Genomic DNA, 18,041 nt, shown 5'->3' on the forward strand with positions numbered 1-18,041 from the left:
GACTCAACACAGATTAATTCCAACGCCGTGCCATTCATAACACTGTGTGGTTTATCTAAACGTATCCTTTTGAATGGGGAGTGCTGCGGGTCAAGATTCCCATGATACCTGGCTAGACCCCATTAAAAACAGATGTAACCTAATAAAGCCTACAGGAACACCAGCGAGGCTTAGAGGCCATAGTAGAGTCCAATGGACCACATTGTGCCAGAGAGTGCTTGGTTAGACAACTCATGCGCAAAGGTGATAATATGAGGGCATGAACAAGTAAAGAAGATCTACACAGAAAACAGATACTTCCTCTATCTAAACAGTGTGAAATCTAAGAATTTTATAGAAAACATACAAAAGACATAATATTGTAAACAGGTTGATTGGGGACACTACAAAAGGTACAAAGCTCGTTATGCACATATGAAAACTGAAGTCATTCAATACATGAACCTTGGGTTACCAAAAGTGAACATTACGCGGCCGACTTCAACACAGGTGCATATACATCATAGAAATAACCAAAAAATGAAATTAAAGCGCTGTAAATGATATATACATCATAGTCTTACCTCTCCAGTAACTGGTGACAAAAGAATACGATTAAGGATCATTTCCATGTAAAAAATGCGTCCAGTGACACACATCACACAAAACCCCAGAGAACCAATGGCAGCACAAGAAATCCGAGACAATTCTTTATCCCCCTTAAGAAGTCCTGCACTCCCCATACCCACGTTCCTCTGAAAAGTAACCATCTGGGGATTTTCAGAAGCAAAGCAGGTGTTACTCCCGAGAGTCTATGGAAGCGGTTTGAACATGCTAGGCTCTCCATAACATTATTAGGGGTACCTAAAGGGACACACTCCAGGCATCATATGCACTGTAATGCAGTGTCCCTGAGTGCCCCCTTTAAATTAGGGATCATTCCCGACTGAACCGCATGAAGGATTTATTAAGCTCCCCAGGATGTATTAAGCTCCCACTAAAATCATCAGGAACCAATAAAAATCTATGATCATATGCGGCCCAAAGCTAAATCCCAATACTGGTGATTGGGTACAGTGTATCCTGTATCATAACGTCTCTAGGAATGAAACACTAGGATGCACCGTTTCAAACGACATGCTGCTAGATCCAAAAACGCTGTCTCGGTAAGGAAAGCCCACAATGAACGAGTGTTGGATCTTCCACCGAAGCTAGCGAGCACCTAAACTCCCATAGTGGAACGCATAATGCCAGCTGACCAATGCCCATACCGCTGGACGGGTCTACTGCTATGAATTGCGAGGGTGATTGTATTCTTATTTCCTTCTATAAATGCTAAGTTATACTGCCTGACACGGAATTATTGTTTAGTCACAGAGAAAGTTTCCCCTGATGAAGTCACGGCCAGTTGCGAAACGTACGTCAGGATAGGATTATCCTTACTTTAAAAATGGCGGCCAACTCTCATACAATAAAATGGTATTCTAAGGGCTCTACACATTTTTACATACATACAATTTATATTATCAGGCCGTTCCGCTCCGTGCCTTGTTTGAAACAATGGATAATAGTGTCTTGTGAGGACTTATTATTGTTCAAATTAATGTTTTTGGACATTGTGCGTTTTAATGGCTCCCACAGGTCCCCCGATCTCTGAATCATCCTAAAATATAGGGGGAAGGAACGACAACTGGATCCATGAAAACAAAAGGGGAGAGTATGACAGGATGTCCACTGAATGATCATTGTTTTCTGCTAAATGGAGGTCAATGTGAAAACACCTGTGAAAGGGGAAGGAGAGAAAGAACAGCACAAATGTTTAAGGGACCAGAGTAATCTAGATGACATATAGACCACAGTAGCATTTGGCAAGCAGGTCCTAGCCCGGCGGTTCTTCATGCATACAAACGTGCAAGCGTATGACATGTTTGTGACACGTTAATGTGAGCCACGATGCAGAGTGTAAGCGAAGCGTGGTTAGCTGGGCAGCGGGACAAGCAAAGTCGGAGAGAGAGAGAAGACAATACGGTGAGGAAGGTTAAATGAGGCTGAAGCTGGAATGTTTCGGAAGAGGTGTGTGGTTCTTGTGTAGGTCCTGCCAAACGGCTTTCATGCCCGTATCTCTTATATAGACCATGAAGTTGAGTAAGAAGCTTGGTTTTTATTACACCCCCTAATTCCACTTGTTTATTAAATGCATATAACATTAACTAAAACACGAGTGCTTCTATATATGAAATATTAGTAAAAGTAGCAGATACACCGGTAAAGAATTTTGGCAATCTGTTAAAGCCGGAAGTTGTTTTTAGCCACACCGTCAAGATTTTTTTCCCCAAGTTTTGTAAAAATGTATGGTCAACCCAAAGATCCCAAAACCTATAGTGAATACTCATGGATCTAACCCTAAAGAGAAAAGAACCCCTTATTTTCTCTGATTTTCTTTTAGGCCACTGGAAATTTTCCAATATAGTTTGATAGTTCCCAGCACTACCACAAAAAGGGAAATAAAACGGAAGCCAGCATTGTGAAAAATCAGAGCAAAGAAGAAAAATATTATATAGCCTCCGAGGCATGTTGCCCAATATCATTGATAAAATCAGGTTGGGAAGGGGGGGATCAGATGCTGTTTAAATTAACAGAATCGATGGATTATTCTTTTTTACGCAGGATGTAGGCTATGGATGCACATGACATTTTTTTTTTTAAAACTGATATAGTGGTACCCAAACTATTTGTATTTTTAGGTGTTTATTCAAAGGAGCTGAAAATAAATCAAAGCTGCAATGATGAGGGTATGAACGGGGTTTGAACTTGACCGGGTCGGTAGATTGAAGGGCAGAAGCATTGGTAAATAGACTTCTGGCACATGCTCAGTAGCACCCCCAACCTGAATGTGCCAGATAGCATACGTGTGAATGGCTGCTGCCACGCCCCCTGAATGGGAGGTCTTCTGAGCATGTGCGAGAAGTGTACTGTGATATGCTCCCTGCTTTGAGTAGAGGTAGCTGGGGGCGGAGTTAAATGAGGCAGAAAAACTCAAATAAACCAAACAATGTCTGCACTAATTTCTATGCAAAACGGACCCAGTTATGCTTTTATCATGGAAATGGGGCTGGGGGGCTCCTTTAAGCTCCCGCACAAATGCATAATGCGCTCTATTGTTGTGAGAATCCACAAACCTAGCTAAATTGTTTATTTTATGCCATTAATTAATGAGAAGCTAAGAAGAGCCAAGTTCTGGGAAACATTTTTTAGATGCCAGCCAATTTTTTTGTCTCTTTTACAGTTTTTGTGGGTTCCGGCCTGCGGGAACACACCGATTAGAGGGAAATGGTTTCACTCTTCATGCCAAATACCGGATATGTGACGATGTCCATAACGTATGTAGCTGCTGGCATCGGTGGAGTCCATTTTGGGCCTCCATACTGAGCGTGAGCGGGTCTTGCTAGAAGAAATGTGTGGGGTGGAAAAAAAAAACAAGGAGCTCGCCAGGGAGAAGGAGGAGAACAGTGCGGGGATTTAGGGTAGGACAAGGGTTGAGTGAGGGAAAGGAGGACCTTGTATCAGTACCTGTTCCAATAGCGGGCGCTGTTACCAGAACGTCCTTGCACTGTCCAAGGGTTTAAACTGCCAGCTCAAATGGCTGCTACTGTCCATGGCAGCCAAATACAACTGCGATGTAGCAGGAGAAAGAGAGAAAAAGAGAGTGGAGCCTGAACATGCATGAAACATGATACAGTGCAGCTGACACGCCACGGTGTATGTACGCCAACGTGTAAGTAAGAGGGGGAGAGCTATAGATCTACAGGAATAGCCCTGGGTCAAGAAGGAAACATACGGGGGTTAGGGCTGACCGGGGGACCAAAAAAAAGAGTCAACAACACAAATAACAAATATCAGCCATATATTTACTGCTATATAGGAGTCGAATTTTTTTGCAGCTACAGGACCACAACACGCAACCCACTGTGTCCAAGCATGGCGGGTAATTATCACTTAACGTTGGCCGTGTCTTTAACCAGTATGTGGTATTTAGAAAGAACCCATATTTCTAAAACCAGACCTACTGTTTGATACATTTTTTACGGTGAATTTCCACATCTTGCACCTTTTGGTTGATAAAAGACTAGTTATGAAATACCTAATTTTTTTATTAAATTACGGGAAGCCTTCAGAAACACCCTGGATGTCACTGGCATGCCTATGCATAACCCCTTAAGTATGGCTGCAATAATGCTGAATTTGGGGCTTCTTTCCCAAATACCCCTTACCCAAACCAAGACATTTGGGTTTTCATAACACGGAGCAAACATATTATCAATCGTCATACTTCGCAAGCAGAGGTAGACCTTTACGGTGAATGGTTCTTTGCTCGGAAAATTTCCAACGTGGCATTCCCAGAATCTTTCCCCCCCTTTCCATTATTGTTCATTTGGGGGAAAGAAGGGCTGGAGCTTTAAAATTATTTACCACTACACAGTCAACATGTTTGAATATACAAACACGAAAAAAGAATCGAAACCTTAAAAGAAAAATGCGCAGCTTTAATGAAATATCTGTTTGGCATGGTCTGCCCGTCCCATTAGCCAATGGCTGTAATGAGCAGATGCAATCGGGGATATCGGAATAATGACTTTTAATTAGTCAAGTCTCGCATGACCCTTCCCAATCTTCTCTCTAATGAGTAGCCTCTGGGGACACGGGGATGTGGCAGGGCCATCAGTCTTACAGACAACGTAGGCGCTTTCTGCAACGCTCATCCCGTGAAACTAGATTTTGACCCTCGAAATCAGAGGCATTATTTGGACGGCATAAAATTACAATATTCTTTTTCTTTACAAAAATAAATAAATAATAAATAGTGCCCGCGTATCCATCTACAGCATAACTGCAGGAGACAGGAGTGTTTTGTTGCTTCAATAACCAGATGACGGCAGTAAAATCCCACGGCAAAGCATTCCGTGAACATTTAAAGCAGTAACAGCATTCCCATCTACTCAGCTTATTCTATTAACGCTGTTTCCAGCCAGATGGAGGGGAAAGTGTTAAAAATTCTCATTTGAAACTTAAAAATTCTACATATAAAACCACAGAAAATCGCACAGCAATGCTGTAAAATGCCACAAACCCCTCTGTCAGCAAAACTGTTAAATATATTATCCATATTAAGCATGCCGTCTCTTTAACCAAACTGTTGGGCAGAATAAACGCCTGGAATAGGTTTTTCCACCTTACCTAAATGTGGTTAAGTCTTTTTGGAATAACTAGAAGCAAAAGACACCACTTATTAATTTAAGAAGTCATATTATTTGGGTATATAATATTTTCGCCCAAGTGTCCCAGTTTGGAACCCAGGTTCCTTCTTTGATGTCCCGCTTTTCTAAGAGCTCAGAATGTTTGCTGGGTAGGAGTGATGTCACAGTGTTCTACAGCCCTAAAAGTCACTATATATATATATATATATATATATATATATATATATATAACCATTACATAAGTTATGGCGGGTAAAAGGTGATGGAAACCCTTCCACTTAAATTTAAGGGGTAGTAGAAGTATTATTAAACACTCATCTACACACACCAGACAAGCCAGAAGACTTGCTTTTCCCTCAGAAATCTCATGGTGCTTTCACAACCACAAGGGATTCTGGGTAGGCACATGTACCTCTTCCTGAGTTTTGTCTAAAGGCTGTCTTGTACAGCGGGCAATTACTTTCAAGGAATCCATGTATAAAGTGGACATAGAGGCAAAGGTGATAATTGTTAACCTTGTTTGCATGTGCCTACCCAGAATCCCTTGTGGTTGTGAAAGCACCATGAGATTTCTGAGGGAAAAGCAAGTCTTCTGGCTTGTCTGGTGTGTGTAGATGAGTGTTTAATAATACTTCTACTACCCCTTATATATATATATATATATATATATATATATATATATATATATATATATGTTCAAATTGTGCAACAAGTTTATTATTCTTTAGATACATAAAGACCGGGTCACAGTCACATAAGAAGTCAGTGTCAACGAACTCATGTCCACTAGCCACGAACCCTAAAACAAAAGCGTCCTTTGGCCATTTCAAATGTCGAGAGTTATGATCATGTAACAAGAACTAATCTACAGACAGAACTGTCATACCAGTCAAAATTTGGTACGCATCCCAAAAACTAAAGTTTAGGAAACTAGGAGGAAGGGTAAATTCTTCCGACCATGAGTGACATCGTTCTCCAGTTTAAATGTTCCCCAACTTCTGGATACATGGGGCAGGTGGGACAGACGTGGGGGTCTCAGACAGCTATGCATGGGCTCGGTGGCGACACACAGCTTTACATATAGACACGTGTGTGTATGTTGTTAAAACCAGCCACACATGTGCAGTCAACTGAGTTGTAGCTACTATATCCTAGGACCATGAATGATGTAGCGAAAGAGGAATATGCCAAAGGCAGAGTGCAATATCATACGTAAAAATAAGAAAGTCCGAGGGTATACAGACAGGTGGGTTACCCCCCTTTTTTCTTTAATAACTTTGAGCAATCAGGGAAGAGAGGTTCCCATAGCCAGAAAGGTAGTAAAGATAAGATCAGCCATCGCAAACTAAGTCTGGTAAAGGGGTAAGAACTTACTGAAGGAGGTGGTGATTCACGGCCGATTAAAGGGGTGTTTTCACAGCGGGGGGTTTGAAAATTTGCATTCTGACTCCTGCAGATTAACAAAAAGGGGAAAAAACATATTAAGAATATGGACAAAATGGGTTGCTTAACAAACAGACTAGCATCCCTACAGGTGTCAGTTCGGCTCGATGGAGCCATACATTGTATCTCTAACTTTAGTTGGAAATGTAATTGCCCATACGGGACTCCAAGCCTGCTTGTAGCCCCCCATACAGTACCAACCCTAAGGCTTCTAGCTCCCTATGTGAACTACATCTCCAGTATGTACGTGTTTACAAACACAGCAGAGAATTGGTGCTACGTCCCAGCACAGCACACTAGGCAGCCGCCTATATCCCTTATACGACGGACTGGCCCTGTATTAACAACATTTCTACAACACATAGCATGTCTGAGAACACCAAGGGCTTTATTTGATGAGTATCTGTTGACTAGGGACATCCTATGGTGGGACCAGGGACCTCCTATGATCCTATGTCTAAACTGACTCCAACTTGACTGCAGGGGATAAGAAGCCAAGGCCATCTAGGAAGTAAGCATGGCTCCTCCGCACCATCACAATACGCAAGGGGGTTGTGGCCCTTTGTTGGCTTTTCAGTTTTCGGAATGGTGGCTTCTTCTAGAAGTGGCAGGAGGAACCACTAATCTCCCGCGTGCAATGCAAACCCACTCATGTCCATCCCCTTCCCGAGATCGCGAGGTCCCCCAGGGACCGGTTAATACGCTAGCCCTTAGTCTATGGTTCTCTGAAGGCTACTCACATGTACTCAGTCACAGGAGCGTTGCTGACAGTATGTGCAGCGGCTGGAATGCTAGTCTCACTACCATAGCTGCTCCCACAGCTGTACAGACTGGGCATGTGCACCCTGTACAGGTTATCATGGGTTTGGCGGTTGCCTGGGGTAGTGGTCTCTTCCTCTTCGTCATAATTGGCCCTGGTTGGAGGAAAGAAGTCAATGAGAAGGCCGCTGTTTTATATTTTTATCTCCCCAAAAACACAGGGCCTGTGTCTGAGTTGATGTTCAGCAGGCTTTTTTATTTTTTTAGGACAACCTGGCAAGGGTTATATTTGAAGCACATCTTTATGTAAAACACATAGAAGCTTGCACATTCTAGTATGCTTAGTAAGTAAAGCTTAGCACATCTGTTTTATTCTTTTCACGCAAGGGTTTTTATCTTTCTCTGGCAACCTATCAGTGTCGGTTTTTAAGTCACATGACAATTAGGTGTTTCCAGCAAAAGCTATAAAGAAGGATACGTTTTACACGATTAAAGAATGATTTCTGGGGAAGGTTTTTTAGATGCGAGTCACTGAGTTAAGCTACTCTCGAAGGACCTCACAGCAGGCGACAGTTCCAATCGTTTCTCCGGACTACACAGAGTCCAAAGAGAATTTTCAGAACCAATGACAGTCCTTAAATTTCAGTTTCCCCTTTAGTTTGAATGGGGGAGCCACATGAAAAAAAAAATCTTCATTGAGCATAAAATCCAGCGCTGTATTTAGTACCATAGATCAGAACTGATTTTATTTCATTTTGTTCCATTAAAATTCCTTTATCTGCAGACCTGGAGGCGGCCATTGCTGTCAGTCATGTGATATTTTATTTGTCAAGCACCACACTGAGCTGATGCTTTATGGCAATGCTAATGAAATCTGTTTCGTCGTAGACTTTTATAAGTCAGGGAGTCTGACTGGGAGATTAAGACCGAGTCATTCTATTGTTCACCACAAGACAGTATGATAAGTCCAGGATAGACTTTCGCAAACAGAGCTTGAACCCATACCAATGGCTAATATGCCAGTGTCTAAACACTAGAACCGTTTTAGAACAAAAAAGGGAAAATATTGTTTTAAATAGAAAAAAAGTAGTTCTCATTTAAGTCCTTAGCAGTCCTTGAGCCAAAAGTATAAATGAGTATCCCAACTTTCTGGATCAGGAGCAGCCACGCTGCTAAATAACGGGGGGGGGGGGGGGGGAGAGTCAAAGATTGAAACTAAATGTTATTCTACCCCAGAATAAAGTAGAACCCCAAATAAAAAATAAAAAGCCTCAGCAAAATACAACTTCTTTCAGGCTCCTTTGGACTAAGTTTGATATTCATGAAACCTGTAAGTGAGCCTGGATGATGTCATTTTATTCTTTCCTCTGATGGTCCTTAGTTTCTATGGCAACAACCTATCAGCTTCGGATTTTGTGTCACATGACAATTAAGCACTCCCTGAATAATTATGAATGAGGCAAAATCATTCACGGTCAAAGAATTATTTTTAGAAATGTTGTTTTTATGAAAGTGTTACATCGCAGAAAAGGTGGAACAAATCTTCTGAGCTATGCGTTATGGAGGGCACCTCTGTTCTTGCAGGAGAAATCCTTCAGGTTTAGCAGTGAAAAATAAAGGGACAGTTTAATGGCTCTGACACCGCTGTTAATGAAGAATGTAGGTACTGTTGTGAATTGAATCATCCTATTTCAACTCAAGCTTTCACGAATAAACCCTAAAGCATGTATTAAACTACCGTGGAATAGATCACTAAAATAATTATATTCCCAGAAGGCTGCGCAGTGCGTTGTGTTGCGTGGGTTAAACGCCTACAGCCTCATCGGGAGAACCTCTGTATGTGAGCTGAGCTATTCAGCTATGAAATGCTCCTACGTGTGAATTTCACCTGATCGTGCAACCGTGTGAAACAAACCCGTGATTTCCCCCGCATTACTGCCTCGCAGACTCCCCAGATATGCACAGTGCAATAAAACAGAATAAAAATTTAACCTTTCGAGAGCAGAGGATAGATTACAATTGACTGTTGCAGAGGTGCAAGGCGTACAAAGCAGGTGTGGAAATGTACATGTACTTCCAGAGAGCATCCACCAGGTGGCAGTAGCGAGTTTTGGGTAATCAGAGTTATGTAGGTCCCGGGCAGTCCTCTCTGTTGTTGTCGGAGGACATTGAATGCGGTTTGTAATAGTGAATTCTGATATTCATTTGGCAGGGAAAGGCAGCTATCATACAAGTGGAAACATAATGTGGGTGTTTCAAAAAGAAACAGACAAAACCGTCATTTTTTAACCAGTTGTATCACAGAAAGCGTTTTTTTCACAACACTCTGAGACTCTCACCACTGACTGTTACTTAAAGGGAATGTACCTTGTAGTGCACGAGAAATGAGAAATCATGGACAAAAAGGTGAGAAAATTAAGGAAATGTATATTACCAAAAATAAATAAATTATATATATATATATATATATATATATATAAAAATTGTATGCTTCCGATACAATTTACCCACCAATAAACAGGGAATGTGGACCTCAATAAAATGAATGGTTTTCCTATACACAGTTCAGACACACAGGGTTGTTCTTATATGTCTCCTTCATACTAGGTATAAAGATTAAAGTTAGGGAGGATTGGGTTAAAGTGATGGGATGGAGTGTTTCAGACACAGGGCGGCGCAAGATCCACGGGGCAGAAGACTGTAGGAAATAAAAATCAAATCAAGGTTAGGGTACAAAAAAAAAAAAAAAGGGTAAAATAAACAGGATTTTCAGTTATGCTTCCAATCTATTTTAGAACCTAGGTGTTTCACTGCCTCGTCAACACATGGCAGCTTCATGCACAGGTTTGTGAAATTTACAGATCATGTTGATAAGTAGGACCTGGTAGTGAATACGCCTAGAATCAAATGCAGTTTATCCATACATGCCACTTACCTCCTCTGCTGCCAGGTGTGAGGAACACTGCATACAATGGAGCTGAACATCAGCGCGGTCACAAAGGAGAAGAGGACCAGGTAAATGAGCCCCTCGACCCCATCGTAGCAAAAACCTGTGAGAGTCTGCACATAATCCTTGGGGCAAAAAAAAACAAAAAAAAACATCCACCCTTAGTATTAACATCACAGAGGCGACTACTATGAAAGCCCAACCCTTACTGTTCATCATACAAAAGCATGGCCGATAAACCCCAAAACTTACTAAGTGCAAACCCCGGCAGTCCACCAGCGCTGTTAAATGCTGTAAATTGATCTCCGTGGAGTTAAGAATGCCTTGAATGCGTACGAGGTAATCCTTAAGATAAAAAGGATAAGAGTTCAGTGAGATGGCAAGAGTTTTAGCTCGAATCAACATTTGGTTTCTTAAACATCATGGTCGTTTTCCGAAAGGGCAACTACACCGCTAGCAAACGCGCAGGGCGTATGGTCGTTTACGTCCCTGCACCCACACACATCGTAGGCATTTTTGTTTTGTAAAATATTTAACGGGTTCCAGCAAACTAGCCAACATCAAAATACTGTCCTCGGCAGAAAATCAGGAACCCATACTAGGCCTTACCTTCGAGTTGGGGTACTCTTTCACAGCTGACCTCAAGAGATCCAGAACATCGTCTTGCATTTCCACCAATGCTTTGTGACCAGTAGACAACATCTTTGGGAGACACGTATACATTCACTTAGATTGGGAAAGCAATGTAACATTCCCCTATTCTGACAAGTGATTTGGTGCGGAGCGTTCAGAGCGGTGTTACAACAAACCCTTGAGATAATGTAGCCTCACGTGGAGGGAGTTTGGATTCTATGTCTGCCAATGCAGCCATGGCTATGTACTGTGGCCACCTGCCCGTTTAAAGCCCTGTACTGGGCGATGCCCATACATACATACATGGCCAGTTAATTCAGGACTCTACACAGCCCAGAAGCAAGACTGTCCCAGTTTATGGTCCTCAGTGAAGAAGGACTAGTCTTTCCTCAACCCTTCCCTATCAAAAAGAGCAAAAAGCTTCTAAGGTCACGCACCTCCCATATCAAACTTCCTTTCCATACAGACCCCTAAGGAGAATCATTTGGAATGCCGCTAAATATTCCTGATCATTAGAAGCAATGTTAACAGACACGACCCAATCTCTATTGTCCCGGAGCGTGGAATTGCTATCTGACTCTTTGTAACATTTGAAATATTAGTATTTTATTACATACCTGCTGGAAGGGGTTGATGGATCCAGTGTTACAGACCAGATAGTAGTTTAGAATGTCTGCAAAAACAATGAAAAACACGTTTCTTAGTGCCAACAGGCATCAATAAAAGTACAGATCGGTGGAAGATGGTTTACATTGGGAAATATAGCCGGAAACTATGGAGAACTTTCACAGCACAGAAAATTCTAAATGTTTAAAAAATTAAAAGCTTCATTCCAAATAATTAAACATTTCAAATACTGTTAAGCATATTTCAGCATCTCGCTTATATAAAATTATTAAAGTGGTCGTTGCCAGGGATTGATGATGTTTGAGTATAATTAAAGAAGAAGCTGGGACACTCATGATTTGGATTTTGTTATATTCTTGTTTTTCCTAGTTTTCCACCTTTTGTTCTTTAGTGTGCCCGGGTTAATATGTGAATCTTAACGGCTAGAATTGTTTCCCTTAAAATCCATATATTTATGTCTGGTCGAACTATAGCCATTTTCAGCTTTGTGGAGACATTGTTTCTATCGGTGGCTGGTGGTCTTCCAACAGAAATCTCCCAATGATACAAATCATGGCTGTTTGGCCAAAAACATCAGGAACACGGTTTTCAAGGATCATAAACTCCATCGTTAAGCATGTTATTGGGAAAAATTCCCTCATTTCTGGAAAACAAACATTACAGAAAAAAGGACAATAGAGTACCTCTGTCTGGTTCCACTAGAAGCCTATTGATATTCTTGTGGGAGTCCCACATTTCGATAATCAATGGCCTGGGATATTCTTTTTAGTACATTTGATACGAATCTATATTGCTTGGTCGCACTCTACTCCAACCTCAAGCGGTTGTTACTAGCCAAAGTAATGCCCCCCCCCCCTTCTCCTTAGTCTCGAATATAGTTGTTTTTACAAAAACCATTATAAATGCACTAGAATAAAAAAGGGGTAAGACTAGCCTGTCTAGAAGTCTAGATATCTGTAGAAGTAATGATGTGTACACCTCTAAGGACATTAGCATACAATATACAGTACATACCCAGAGATGAGGTACATGCACATGGTGTTGCCACAGACAAACAGGACTATCAAAAACAAAAAAACAAGGTGACTTCCCAGCCGGCCAACCATGATCACTGGAAGGCAGGTAGATTGGAGGGCATGTCTATATTATATATATATATATATATATATATATATATATATATATATATATATATATATATATATATATATATATATATATAGTCCCTCAGGTGAAGTTACTACCGCTTGTAAACATGCCTTAGTGTCGAGGAGAGTGAATTGTCATCTGACTCTTCTTAACATTAGTTGTTTTTTTTTCAGTATTCCAGATTTATCATATGAAAAACATTTGGCCCAAAAATGGGCCATGGTGAAACTGAAACAGTAACTTATCGGCTGATTATTAAGGGTTTGAGGCTAAAAGGTAGCAAGAATAAAATAAAGTATCCATGTGCCAGAGTGAGTGTGAGTTGATGAGCATCTGTTATGTCAGCAGTTCCATTTTTATTACACCTCATTTTATCACCTTATTTTTATGTCAAAATGAAGTCAACACTAAATATTTAATGCATCTTACAGAACACTCGGACAGAGACTCAGACAGGAAAGCTTCTTCTGAAAAAAAGCCGATGGAGGCCGACACACATTATCTATAATTAATTAGTCTACGTTGGCGCTGGGTAGGCCATCTGATCATCAGCCCCTTAGAATTGTCCCGGTATAACTTGTCTATTGCCCAACCACAGCCATTAAAACAGCAATTAGCAATAACAATATAATACTACTTCCTAGCTAACCAGGGATGGGCAATATAGTTGACCGCGCACCTCACACGGTCCATTACCATGCCGGCAGCTGATGCAGAGGATGCAATCCCTCACATTTACTTATATTCGCTAACGGAAGTTAGAACCCTCACTGATGGAACCATACATTACACAGGGCCAGCAAAGGCAGCGGACTGGGACAGGGTCCGCAGCAGGAGCGGACTGAGATAGGTCTTTATAATGTATAGAGGTCTCTATGATGAAACCAAGGACTTATTCAAGTTTGAGTCTTCACATCAGGAAAGTAACAGGCAGACTAGATGGGGTTAATGGGTCTGATCTGACATCAGATTCTATGTTCTCTTTATGAACTCATCAACTCAGAATTTTATGATAAGCTGAAGACTTTGGTGAAGTATTAACCCAAGACTGATGCAGGCTTTGTTCCTCTAATCATTTATAAGAGAAAGCACTTAAATGCAGAAGCCTATCTTCTTGGTCAAGACACTTTTAGAAAAAGGGAACAGAAATTATTGCCGGAGCCCTTTTATTTTACAAGACTACCGAGAGAAAGGGAAGCATGTAAAGCCATCGCATGCACTTTAATGCATACGATAGCTGTGTGGACCCTTTAAATTCCCATATGGTCCCTGTGAGCTGCCCTTTAATGCTCTTTTTGCAAGTGCATGGGGGGATTCTATAGAATCCTCCTAAATCCCAACCTCCAGATAATGATCATGGAGGACAGTTTTGCATCGTGGCTGAAAATTCTGTATCGGGTAAATGCTTTCTTTTTCGTTTTACTCGCGTTTTTCCATGGTAGAGGTGTCAGGGACATGGGACTGTCCCTTTAAAGTGGTTTTAGGCACATCATTATCATTTACATTCATTTAAACAGGGAATAGTAAAACATGAATTGTAACATGTCATTGACACGGCGCTAGCACTTTGGAAGATGTGTCCATTAGCGGCCATGTGTTGGCAGATGGGACTACTTATAGGCCATTATGTAAAAGTAGCTGGATTATACTAATTTAATATAAAAAAGCACTTTCCGGACTTGATTACACCATATTGATTTCTTCTTTTTTTTTTTTTTTTTTTTAACTCTTTTGAGTTATTACCTAACATGAACCGGTATTAAAACCGTATTACAAAGACGGACGTAAATAATATTGGGGTCTTTTTCCTATTGTAGGTCACCTTGCTCCAGCTTTAATGGATGTGTCACCTTTAACCGAGCACAAATTAAGCATTCTGTTGAATCTGTGTTAATGTAGGGTCAAGCAGCAGCTGCGGACTACGAGTGGAGTTATTCTATGGGGAGAAAAAAGTGTATGTCGGGGATGCGGCAAGCTCAGTCTTTCTTTAACCTCTGCCTTTTGCGGGGATGGCACAAAATCCTTAATCCGGCCATTTATCAACTCATAAATGGGTAATACTTTGATGTATGGAATGTAGTGAGCAGAGACTAATCCTTCGATCAACTTTTAACCCTTGATTTACAGAATGATTATGAAGATGATATCAGCTACAAAAAAAAAAATCTTCAAATGAAAAGAAAGACCCAAGTGTCAGGAAAAAAAGCACGGAGATATCACTCGCTCCTCTGTAAATGGCAAATAGTCGTTTAAGGGCATCTGGCTTTTAATGACAGAGGCAGAATTGGATCAAGGGTAATAAAGGAGACGGATATCGCTGTGCTGGTCTGTTTAGTCGAAGGTGGTATCTTTTTTTTTCAGCCTGCGTAGAATAAGATATAGTCACATACATTTCCAGGAACTTAGAGGTCTCGATGTGTCCATCTTAAGTGCCTGAAATAGACTTCTGAGTCATCTCATCTGAAGAAGAGACCTCTCAGTTCCCGAATGCTTAGTGACCCAATAAAAGGCAACAACTTTGACTAAGAACTCCAGGGTAATCAGGAGTAAGAAGTGTTGGCCACATGTCCCAATATATATATATATATATATATATATATATATATATATATATATATATATATATATATTTATATATATATATTATATACATACATACATATATACACACAAACACACACACTATATATGAACCTGGTATTTCACTTTATTCTTCTTAATCCAGTTTGGGCTAGATTGTAAACTCAGAAGAGCAGGACCCCCGTCCCCTGTATATTTAATATTTATTTAAAGAGTTTAGTGAAGGAACGTTAACGTAATAGATTTATAGTCATTTTTATTTTTTTTAAATACCTGCACTGAGCACAGAATTCTCTTCTATCACTTTGGAGACAAAGGAATCGGGATTTACACAAAAGTCACTGGACCCCTTAAGGAGGAAAGAAAGAAATCAATTGTAAAAAAACAAAAAAAAAAAAACAAACCTTCAGTAAATGTCATGTATGAGACAATCTTCTAGTCTTAATATAGAACAAGTCCGGCATGTGAAAAGTATCCGTCACTCAAAACCGCAACACACAATACGGCTACAGTATTTGTGCTAGGATTTATTATTGTATGAGACGTATGTAAAAAAGGACACTCCGGCCATCATATGCATTTTAATGAATACAATAGCTGGGAGGTCCCCTTAAATGTACATGGTGTCTCCCTTGCAAGAATCTCCCCATGTGCATTTGCCCCTCTGTCTACCTCTCAGCATTTGCTTCTTTGCCTGTCATCAGAGCATGGAACTGGTGGGGAGCTGCAGCTTCTACTTAAGACAGGAAGCTGTCCCTTTAAATCTTATCTGCTTTAAAACATTGAATGGCTACGGCCCTTACAAAGACTGGGATTATTTTCCCTGTCTTCTAATACAAACTAGAATTCACTAATATTATTATTGTTGACTAGCCAAGGACCCAGGGGAAAAATAATCACCCAGAAGGTCCTTAGATACTAAGTGGTGCTTCGTAATCTATCTTCTTAAATTATTTATTATCTGACTTTTAGCAGAAAGTTCATAAATTAAGAATGAAGTCAGGTCCTTACAGTAAATTAAAGCAAAAAATATTGATACTTGCCACGGAAACGGCCAGCTCCAGACCCATGGATGCCCAGCTTATGATCAGGGCAAGTACTCCGAGTAAACAGACGCTGCAACATAAGAAGAGTTGGGTTAACGGAAGTCGGGAAGAGACACCCGAAATAAGAATCCATTATCAGCTTGCTTATTTTTTTCGTCATATGAATAATAGGATCATCTGTTTAGGAGGATGTGCCAATAATAACTGCACCGGAGGAGCTGGTAATCTTGCTATGGTCATTCAGGTTGCCAATTTGTTGGCCCTTGGATGCAACACTTGGGTTCTCCACTCAGCTGAAGTGTTAAAGAAACAAGGAACCTCACAGATATCCACTAATCCGTCAGCATCTATAACCAGCTAAGATGATGCTGGGAATTCTCAAGGTGATTGTCTTCTGAAAGGTCATTTAAGTAACTCTAGCAGGTGGAGCCCCCTAGTAACATTTGTACTGGATCCCTCTGTGGTTTGGACCTGATAAACTCTATAGGGAGAGCCACAGGGTTAATTCAAAAGGAATTGTGGAGTCCATGTTTTCTCTTGAGGTGCTACAGAGATCAGGGGAAAAACCCGACACTCCAGTATAGTCAACGGGAGCCCTGCTCAGCCAAACATGACATTTCTTTACTTTTTTTACATCTAAAATGTGGAACACGCTATAAAGATTTCTTATATAAAGCGAACAGAATTTCATCACTTTTTTTCCCATCAACAGAGGACACCTTTTGGAATAAAGTCATGGGATATATATATAGGGGTGAACACGTACTAATATCTGCCGTTAACCTTTCATCCATCTAATTACTTTGACGCAGCCCCTTGAAGCTCAGAGACAGCCGGAATAAAACGAGTAAAAGATTGGAAAGTTCTAAAACAAAGTTCCGATCTGTTTCTAATTTATTTCCATATGACGGAAAGTAGAAAGGAAAACAGTTAAAAGGTTATCAAAAATAGAAACCATGCCTTCTTCATTCAATGACGCATGTGAAAAGAACGGTCTACTTTGAAGACCTGGAATGTTTCAAAGTAACAATTCTAGCCTGGCATGTGTTCAATATTATTCATGCATCTGATGTTTTTCCATGATATTAAATGCAAATTAATATACCAGTAATCACTTGCAAGTCAACACGTTGACTCTTTGGGACCTAATCGTTTGATCCAGGGTAATTTTGACAGCTTGTACCAACAGAACCGATAAACGCACAAGTGAGTAGACCAATGGCCAATGTGATATCATATCTTCTGATACTTGGAGAAGAACCACAACACCTACTTCGTTAAGCAACTGTAATGATGAAACGACTGGTACGTCCGTAAATACGTCTTTCTTAATTAGATTTGTTGGTGTGGCAATCAGAGCAACGGAATGCATGTTTTTAATGAGCTGTTATACTATTAGGCTTCTTAAGCAAAAGTAGGTCCTGATTAAATACATCGGTTTACAGGAGGACAACCTCTTTTCTTGTAAGAAAGTCTACATTGCGATTCACCGTTCTCCTCGTGTGAACTGGAAGAGGCTGCTACGGAGGCAGCAAAAGATTAAACAAAAGAGTGAGGGAGCTTCAAAGCACAGCAACGCTGCCTCTGAATTAGTAATGAGAATTACAGACTTTCAAGAGCTGA

At 40.6% G+C, this 18,041-nt stretch overlaps 1 protein-coding gene across 2 annotated transcripts in view; it reads right to left on the reverse strand.

Moving 5' to 3' along the window:
• Positions 1–18,041, reverse strand: part of LOC149283550 (protein tweety homolog 3) — a 45,673-nt gene that overhangs the window by 644 nt on the left and 26,988 nt on the right. Inside the window, exons 6-14 of one of the 2 annotated variants that reach the window (XM_089497506.1) lie at positions 16,416–16,488; positions 15,646–15,721; positions 11,634–11,689; positions 10,993–11,085; positions 10,636–10,728; positions 10,372–10,508; positions 7,418–7,591; positions 6,609–6,684; positions 3,571–3,651 (exon numbers count right to left, since the gene is read on the reverse strand). In XM_089497506.1, coding sequence (XP_089353632.1) covers positions 3,571–3,651; positions 6,609–6,684; positions 7,418–7,591; positions 10,372–10,508; positions 10,636–10,728; positions 10,993–11,085; positions 11,634–11,689; positions 15,646–15,721; positions 16,416–16,488 — 859 coding nt within the window. Of the gene's footprint in view, positions 1–3,570; positions 3,652–6,608; positions 6,685–7,417; positions 7,592–10,371; positions 10,509–10,635; positions 10,729–10,992; positions 11,086–11,633; positions 11,690–15,645; positions 15,722–16,415; positions 16,489–18,041 lie in introns of those variants that run through there. The other variant, XM_089497507.1, reaches the window with a different exon arrangement.

The sequence above is a fragment of the Sceloporus occidentalis genome, unplaced genomic scaffold, assembly GCF_023333645.1.
Source record: "Sceloporus occidentalis isolate IW3139 unplaced genomic scaffold, rSceOcc1.0.p SCAF_103, whole genome shotgun sequence".
Classification (NCBI taxonomy): domain Eukaryota; kingdom Metazoa; phylum Chordata; class Lepidosauria; order Squamata; family Phrynosomatidae; genus Sceloporus; species Sceloporus occidentalis.